The 10000-nt window shown below is 40.0% G+C and overlaps 1 protein-coding gene across 1 annotated transcript in view; it reads left to right on the top strand.

Annotated features, from left to right (window-relative positions):
• sncaip (synuclein, alpha interacting protein) overlaps positions 1 to 7764 on the top strand; it is a gene marked incomplete at its 5' end in the record, with an annotated part of 16106 nt that extends 8342 nt beyond the window's left edge. The window contains 3 exons of the mRNA XM_080037057.1: positions 1976 to 2142; positions 3780 to 3869; positions 4555 to 7764. Coding sequence (XP_079893183.1) covers positions 1976 to 2142; positions 3780 to 3869; positions 4555 to 5527 — 1230 coding nt within the window. The 3' untranslated portion in view covers positions 5528 to 7764. The remainder of the gene's footprint in view (positions 1 to 1975; positions 2143 to 3779; positions 3870 to 4554) is intronic.
• Between the last annotated feature and the right edge of the window lie 2236 nt (positions 7765 to 10000).

Raw genomic sequence — 10000 nt, 5'->3', positions numbered from 1 at the left:
CCAGCGTGTCCATGTGTCCACCATGTATAAGTCTTTGATTAGGATAAATGTTGTGTGATGTAGCAGACAGTGGACCAATCACTGCTTCACATATTCAGAAATCTGAAACATTTCAGTGACGATATCATTTTCTGTGTGTGTGTGTGTGTGTGTGTGTCTCTCTCTCTCTCTCTCTCTCTCCCTGTCTCTGTGTATCTCTTCGTGCTCTCTGTGTGTGTGTGTGTGTGTGTGTGTGTGTGTGTGTGTGTGTGTGTGTGTGTGTGTGTGTGTGTGTGTGTGTGTGTGTGTGTGTGTGTGTGTGTGTGTGTGTGTGTGTGTGTGTGTGTGTGTGTGTGTGTGTGTGTGTGTGTGTGTGTGTGTGTGTGTGTGTGTGTGTGTGTGTGTGTGTGTGTGTGTGTGTGTGTGTGTGTGTGTGTGTGTGTGTGTGTGTGTGTGTCTGTGTGTGTGTGTGTGTCTGTCTGTGTGTGTATCCTATAGACCCTGGTAGAATATGGTTCTAATGTCTCTCTCTCTCTCTCTCTCTCTCTCTCTCTCTCTCTCTCTCCCTCTCTCTCTCTCTATAGACCCTGGTAGAATATGGTTTTAATGTGTCTCTCTCTCCCCCCCCTCTCTCTCTCTAGACTCTGGTAGAATATGGTTCTAATGTCTCTCTCTCTCTCCCTCTCTCTCTAGACTCTGGTAGAATATGGTTCTAATGTCTCTCTCTCTCTCTCTCTCCCTCTCTCTCTAGACTCTGGTAGAATATGGTTCTAATGTCTCTCTCTCTCTCTCTCTCTCTCTCTCTCTCCCTCTCTCTCATAGACCCTGGTAGAATATGGTTCTAATGTCTCTCTCTCTCTCCCTCTAGACTCTGGTAGAATATGGTTCTAATGTCTCTCTCTCTCTCTCTCCCTCTAGACTCTGGTAGAATATGGTTCTAATGTCTCTCTCTCTCTCTCTCTCTCTCTCTAGACCCTGGTAGAATATGGTTCTAATGTCTCTCTCTCTCTCTCTCTCTCTCTCTCTCTCTCTCTCTCTCTCTCTCTCTCGACTCTGGTAGAATATGGTTCTAATGTCTCTCTCTCTCTCTCTCTCTCTAGACTCTGGTAGAATATGGCTCTAATGTCTCTCTCTCTCTCTCTCTCTCTCTCCCTCTAGACTCTGGTAGAATATGGTTCTAATGTCTCTCTCTCTCTCTCTCTCTCTCTCTCTCTAGACTCTGGTAGAATATGGTTCTAATGTCTCTCTCTCTCTCTCTCTCTCTCTCTCTCTCTCTCTCTCTCTCTCTCTCTCTAGACTCTGGTAGAATATGGTTCTAACGTCTCTCTCTCTCTCTCTCTCTCTCTCTCTCTCTAGACACTGGTAGAATATGGTTCTAATGTCTCTCTCTCTCTCTCTCTCTCTCTCTCTCTAGACTCTGGTAGAATATGTTTCTAATGTCTCTCTCTCTCTCTCTCTCTCTAGACTCTGGTAGAATATGGTTCTAATGTCTCTCTCTCTCTCTCTCTCTAGACCCTGGTAGAATATGGTTCTAATGTCTCTCTCTCTCTCCCTCCCTCTCTCTCTCTAGACACTGGTAGAATATGGTTCTAATGTCTCTCTCTCTCTCTCTCTCTCTCTCTCTCTAGACTCTGGTAGAATATGGTTCTAATGTCTCTCTCTCTCTCCCTCCCTCTCTCTCTAGACTCTGGTAGAATATGGTTCTAATGTCTCTCTCTCTCTCTAGACCCTGGTAGAATATGGTTCTAATGTCTCTCTCTCTCTAGACCCTGGTAGAATATGGTTCTAATGTCTCTCTCTCTCTCTCTCTCTCTCTCTCTCTAGACCCTGGTAGAATATGGTTCTAATGTCTCTCTCTCTCTCTCTCTCTCTCTCTCTCTCTAGACCCTGGTAGAATATGGTTCTAATGTCTCTCTCTCTCTCTCTCTCTCTCTCTCTCTCTCTAGACTCTGGTAGAATATGGTTCTAATGTCTCTCTCTCTCTCTCTCTCTCTAGACCCTGGTAGAATACGGCTCTAACGTGACGGTGGTGAACCAGCGCGAGCGTCCTTCTCAGACGGCCGAGCGACAGGGACACACCACCTGCGCTCGCTACCTGGTCGTCGTGGAGACCTGCATGTCACTGGCCTCACAGGTGGTCAAGCTCACCAAACAGCTCAATGAGTAAGTACAAGTATACAGTGCATACTGCTGCAATCTGACCGTGGGCATACTTATTTCATTATATATTTTTTATGTAAGGGATAAAGTATAGCGAACGGGTCACTTGCTAGAAATAAAGACCGACAAGCTGAAGCAGGAGCCCGACGCGCAGCGGAGGGCTCTTGTTCAGCTTGAAGGTCTTTATTTCTAGCAAGTGACCCGTTCGCTATACTTTATCCCGCTTATTACATGGCTACTACAAAAAATAAAGCAATTTATTGAAGCAACATGTTGTTTTAACAGCCAAAAACAGTCCGCTACACGGTCGGAACTCACTCAGTAGCAACGGTTACTATGTCAAGCTGCGGCCAACCTAGAAGAGTTTAACAAAAAACAACTTGTTTCCCCAGCAACCCTGAGACCTTGTCTAATAACTGGAATAGTCATTGCAAACCCACTAGGTTCTTATGTAACTAAAACGTTGTTCAGTACGCCAGTAAATAGGAACGACCAAGGATACGACCTAGTAACGGGGGAATAGTCTGCTCGCCCCGCTAGACTGTCTGCTTCAGCTGACTGAAGGCTCCGGCTCAGCTGTTAGCCACAGAGCTACTGTTTTGCTAACACAACTCAAGACTCGCACACTCTACAAATAATAATTCTAATCGGCCAATATGTTTAAAAAGAGCTCCATCTAGCTAACAAAGCATTATCCCCCAACATAAATAACACAATTCACGGAGAAAATGACTGCGGACATTGCGGGCTGCAGCCTGAAGTTACTGTATAGGCTAACTGTCAATATGCGGCCAAACGTACTCACGTCTTCTTGCCTGGATTCCTGTCGGACATTAACCATGACTCCTGTGTTCCCTGCTCTCCTGATACATGCAAAGTCATGTTGAAAAAGTATTCCATTGTTTTCTGAACGAGTAGTAGCCCTGTTTGTGGACGTCTATCCATCAAAACTATGACGTGGGTCCTTAGCAACGGTCATTATACCCTTATAGCAGACCTGTAGAATGTTGTGATTTACATAGGATTCTCAAAGTGCCATGTAATAAATTAATTTAATGTATATTTCCTGTATTTATTATTGTAATGTTTGTATAAAATTAGTAAGTATAGATCACATATACATTCCTGCCCATTTAATTTTGTTTTTATATTTTTTCACATTTAATTTGACTTTTAGTGTATATTTTTCATGTTGATATTATTATCATTATTTTTTTTTTTATTCAATGTTTATACATTTTATTCAGTTAAATTTTTATTATTATTTAAACAGAATTTATTTTTTTAAATATTTTTTATATGTTTATTATAAGTATACAGTGCATACTGCTGCAATCTGACCGTGGGCATATTTATTTTATTGTTTACATATTTTTAATCTGAATTTTAATTTATATTTTTCTTTAATTTGTTATTAAAATTTTTGTATAAAAAAATATTTAAATTATTTTCATATATTTATCTAATTTAATTATGTTATTGTTTTTATGTTATTTTATTTTATATATTTGTGTATGTATTAATTTGTATTTATTTAATATTTAGTTTAAAAAAAAAAAGTGATTTACTATTTTAATATATTTATCTTTTTTAGGCTACAGCAAAATTAAATGTTCTGCTTCATTTCCTGCTTCACACAGACAGGCAGCAGAGAGGATAGTTCTACAGAAACAACTACAGAGCGTGATGGACCCCAACAAGGCAGAGGGGACGCCTTCAAGATCTCCTAGGTAACACACACACACACACACAGACTCTCACACACACACACACACACACACACACTCACACACACACACTCACACTCACACTCAGACTCTCACTCACTCACTCTCACACACACACACACACACACACACACACACACACACACACACTCAGACTCTCACTCACTCACTCTCACACACACACACACACACACACACACACACACACACACACACTCACACTCACACTCACACTCACACACACACACACACACACACACACACACACACACACATCAAATCATGAATTGTATATATTGTATCCATTGTTTTTGCTTTGCATTTGTTTGACTCGACGTTATTGTCATTGAGTGTCACCCCTCAATTGATCTCTCTCGGTAAATAAAGGTTAAATTAAATGAAAATTAAATATATTGTGTTAAATATCGATATAGATTAATATGGAAACAAATTGAGTTATAATATTTTTTGCCATATACTCCGACCCTACTCTCTACACTTGTGTTTCATTGTGTAACATTTTAATACAGATAATTGTAAAAATAATAAAATAAAAAAATAAATTAAAAAAAGGTAAAAGTAATGAATATTCCTGTCATGTCATAACATGTCATATTTAAAAAAAATTAAATCTTTTAAAAAAAAAGTCAATACTAAATAACATTCCCTCTCCCTCTGTGGACTCCAGTTCCCATCAGCCACCTGGGGAGGCGTGGCCTGAGATGCTTCTGACCGCCGAGGGAACAACCGGAGACTCCCATTGGCTGGTTCGCCAGGGACCAGACACTGTGCTCCGGCAGCTGCTGGGTAAGGACGCATCGGAGCCGCTCCTACCCAGGGACAGGCCTCCGCAATCGGGTACGCTCGGCCGGGAACCCCCCTCTACCTCTGGAGCTACTAGACGGCCCGGGCTAACGGAGCGCAGAGAGCTAAAGCTAGCACGGCTTAAACAGATCATGCAACGCTCGCTCAGTGAGTCCGATTCTGATGGCTACCCGCCGCAAGAGGAGGGTAAAAATCAGGCAGTATCGGCGTCGAATACCCTTCGTCCTGATAGGCCCAATCACCTGCCAATCAAGGAGGAGGAACCGCCCGTGTCCAACCAAAATAACGCGGTGAAAAAGCAAGTGTTTTCTCTCAACGGGTCGAAGTCGGTGGATAGCATCGTAGGTGTTAACCCTTCGCCGACGTCCAGCGATCAAGATGCAACAGATGCAAAAACGCCAGATAGCTCCGGAGACTTCCACGAAGGTCAGAAAGTCGCGACGAGCCCAAAAAGCGCGTTAAAATCGCCCTCGTCGCGAAGGAAAACGTCCCAGAATCTCAAATTAAGAGTCACATTCGACGAGCAAATCCACAAAAGCACCAATCCAGAAGCAGCAGCAGCAACAGCGGAGCAAAGCAAGGTGCATCATGGGAAGGAAAGGACTCCGACTGGAACCGAAAGCAAGCGACCGTTTGGGGCGTTTCGTTCTATAATGGAGTCGCTTAGCGGGAATACAAATCATAACAATAACAATAGCAGCGGTGGAGGGAATGGTGGTGCGTGTGGGACGGGGGTTAAACAGGTTCAGAATTCACCCGGTAAGAAGTCAGAGGTCAAAGGAAGTCCCGGAGCAGGAGGAGGGGGAAAGGCCAAAAGCAAAAGCAGTAACGTTTAGTGTTTAAATAAAAATAAAAATAAAAATTGAGATTTCTTTTCGGATTTTTTTTTTTTTTTTTTTTGCCTTTATTAGACTTTTTTTTTTTTGGGAGAGACGGAGATGAAATGGGGACAGAGAGGGGGAATGACATGCAGAGAACGACCCGGGCTGGATTCTAACCCGGGTCTGCTGTGAAGAGGACTGAGACTCTATGGAGGGAGGGGCGGCAAGGGGGCTCTAACCACTACACCACAAGCGCCCCTGCCCCCCCCCTCCCTCCAAGTAACATTTAGTTTAAGCAATCGGCAAACACAGCCCATGAAACTGAAGCAATTGTTTTTATATCCACGGACTGAAGGGAATGTGTTTGTGTATTACTCAGCATTATGCAGAACCTTCACATCTCCATTATATTATAGAACTGCTGTTCACGCCGCAATGTTCTAAACATTTAAAGTATTTCTACGTTTTGCCCGTTTGTTGACACGAAAACAAAACCAAAACTGAACTATGAATGGAGATGGAAGGGTTTTCTGTCTCCCTGCCACTAAAAAGATGCTCTTATAAAGTATTAGTATTTATGTTTATGCACACTCACTTACTATATGATTTATTATGTTTTTTTAAATGTGGTTTATAATCACGCACAAGGTTAAAGGTGCAGTGTGTAATACTGTATCTAGTGGTGAAAGTTCTAGAATGCAACATTCCCGTGGTGACCTCACCGCTTTCGAATAATTACAGAAGCTTCGGCGGCCTCCATGGTGGCAATATGCAAGCCCCGCTCTTAAAGGGGCACTGTGTAATATGACATCATCAAGAAAGTTCTAGAATGCAACGCTTCCTGGGTAACCCACCCATTTTGAATAATAACAGAAGCTACAGTGGCCTTCAAGGACAAGAACAATTCTAAATGTTAAACAATGCACTTAATGACATTCCAACCACCCTCTCAATGTACTAAATGTATATTAATATGTGTAATTCTCCGATCAGGAGGATAATTCAGATTATTGGCAGAGGTGATTTTACACCAATGAGGACATATTTATGAATGAGGATATTGATTTTAGCTAATAAATTACTTAAAATGTTACACAGTGTCCCTTTAAGGCTGTTATATACTCCGCAAGAAGAAAGAACAAACTTTTTTTATGTTATGATTATGCATTATTTCTACCAAGTCTGTTCTGAAATATGCTATCAAATTCTACACACTGCGCCTTTAACGTGCACCAGCACAACGAATAATTCTAAAACCACTGTATATATATAGCAGTATTTAAGTGTCTTTTTTCACATACTATTCATGGCATTCTTGTATTTTCCATGTTCATTATCTATGCAGTATTTTTATTTGTAATTTTCTTTGGCATGAATTAGACGTTAGTTGTGTGACGTGATTTGAGACGGGAAGGTTTTGGAAATGCACCTTCTACAAACAAACCGATATTATGAAGATTTTGGGAGAAATGTTTTATTTTAAGATTATTTTTTTTTGTGGATTATGAAAGGTTCAGATGCAGCAAATTATGTTCTTTACATTATTAACATATTTTTTTTTGTTTTGTTTTGCAGTTAATTGTGGCCTTTTTCTTTACAGTTTAATTTCATTTATGAGGTTTTCACACACACACACACACACACACACACACACGGGCGCACACTCGTGGGTTGTTGAATTTGCAGCAAATCAGCTGAACATCTAAGAAAATTATTACATATATTTAAATTCCAATTATAATAACAATATTTATGTAAAAATTAATATCGACTTGATTTTAATTTTAATAATTGTATTTCTTTCTTAAGGAATTTCATTGGTAATTAATGAACTACAAAAATCTAATCATTTTGCTTATAGTAAATTAGTTATTTATAATATGTATTAAATTATTAGGAAAAAACTACAGATTACATCGCATTAAAATGTTTATTTTTTTCTGCCAAAATGACATGAGATGACCGTATGAGATTTTGTTTCGGTTGAGATTTTGTTTTTTAAATGCAGTATAAGTGTCATGCAATAACTACACACACACACACAACAACACACACACACACACACACACACACACACACACACACACACACAGACAACACACACGCACACACATACATGCAATACCTGTTCTGTGTGTATGTTTAAATTAACTTTTCAATGCAATATCAGTGAATGTTTGAAGAGATTGTATGATTTGATTTCAGTTTGTTTTTTTACACTAACGGACGGTTGATATGCTGTTCCTATGTTACTGAAATAAACTGTTTCCCTCCAAGTAAATGTCTCTCTCACTCTTATTTTATATTTTTTGGGGGGGCATTTTCAAGCTTTATTCATTTAGTAAGGTGTGTGTGTGTGTGTGTTGTGTTTTTTGTCTTGCTTTTCTTTGCATTTTCAAGCTTTATTAGACAGTACAGAGTTGAAATGAGGAGACAGAAAGAGAGAGGGAGAGAGAGAGGGGGGGGGGGATGACCTGCAGTAAAGGTCCACGGGTCGAATTTGAACCCGCGACCACTGCAACGAAGGCCGGAGCCAATATGGTACACACTCTATCCACTACACCACCATTAAGAGCGCCCCTCTCTCGCTCTTAATTTGAAAGATCACATATTATGCAAATTGATTGATTGATTGAAATGTATTATTATTTGTATTTGAACATGTAAAATAAAACTGAAATTATCATACAGAAAATTATGATGTTACACAAAATATAAAGCATAACTAGATACTGTACATGAATGACAAACACTTGATAATTGTAACATGAATCTGATAAATCTGTAAAATTTAATCTGAAGTAATTTTTATTTATGGCTTTTGTTTTATCCTTTTTTTTCTGATTCTAAATTGTAACATGGAAAAACAGCATTTGTTTTAGACCTGTAAATAGTATTTTAGGATTTATAAAAACTAAATATTTAAAAAAAAACGCCTGTAACCAAAATCTGTACACACAAATATTTAGATTTTGCCGAATTTATTCAAACATTTCTGAAAGTATTTTAATAGAAAAAATTATTGTATACAGCCTTTTTTCATTTTATAAATCAAAAAACACTATCTACAGATTTAAAAAAATGCATTTCTTGATGTTTTTAAGAAGGAAATGGTCTCATAAATCAGACAATGAACAAAATATGAACAAATCCTTCTGTAATAACCTTCAGAATAGTGCTGAGAATGATTATGCAAAGTTACCAAAATCTTAAAAATAATGAATGTATGACTGAAACTGTCTGTATTTTTCACTGGGACCCCTTTGAGCCCCCCCCCCCAGTGGCCCTTTTAAGGTCCCTAAACCCCCTCTTACACCCCCCACTGACTCAGATAAATGTCCTGTGTGGATTGAGAGTAGTGGTAATTTAATGGGCGATACATAGCGGAGCGTGTATTTGTTTCGGAGCATCAAAAACAGTCACTTAACGGGGGCAGGATTTATGGTGTTTGGAAAGCAAATTGGCCAGTTGATATTTCCCACACAGGGCCGTCTCCCCACAGACACACACACACACACTAAAATACACAGACAAACACACACACACACACACACACACACACACACAAACACACACACTAAAATACATGGACACACACACACACACACACACACTTAAAAACAAGCCTGCACACAAATGCGCACGCACGCACACACACACCCACTCACACACACTAAAATACATGGACACACACACACACACTCTCAACTCACACTCACACACACACACACACACTCTCTCTCTCAGCCACACACACATACACACTCTCAACCACACACACACACACTTAAAAACAAGCACAGACACACACACACACACACACACACACACACACACACACTAATGGCCTTGGCTGTAATGGCGTCACTCAATCATGACACCTTTAGATCGCGGCTCACAATTAGCAAAACAACTCGAACGATCCGTCGAGTTTGTCCATGTTACAAAAAAACAAACGCTATTTGTCTCGGGCTTTTAACACACCATTTCTCTTCACACACACACACACACACACACACACACACACACACACACACACACACACACACACACACAGACACACACACACACACACACACACACACACACACACACACACACACACACACACACACTGGGTTGTCTTTTTTCAACACACCATTTCTCTTAGGTTTAAGTGTGAGGGACGGGTTGCCAGGTTTGTCTGTTTACAAGCAACTTCGGGTTGTTTTTCTGGAAAGTCGCTTAGAAATATTGACTGTAACGTGTTGCAGTTGCTTATTTAGGCTTACTGTCCATGCACACACACACACACACATACACACACACACACACACACGCAGACAGACACACACACACACACACACAGCAATAATACAAAAAATTCAAAATATCACTAGGTATGTTCGTATAACTTCTAGTCAAAATGTCTCTCATGGCACTTTAAGGTGGAGTCAGTGATTCTGTAGAACGCTTGTTGTCAAAATCACTTTTTGTCAAAATCAGTGA

Source organism: Ammodytes marinus (assembly GCF_949987685.1).
Source record: "Ammodytes marinus genome assembly, chromosome: 2".
NCBI lineage: Eukaryota > Metazoa > Chordata > Actinopteri > Uranoscopiformes > Ammodytidae > Ammodytes > Ammodytes marinus.
Note: the sequence above shows the minus strand (reverse complement) of the source record. Positions and strands in the feature narration are given on the sequence as shown.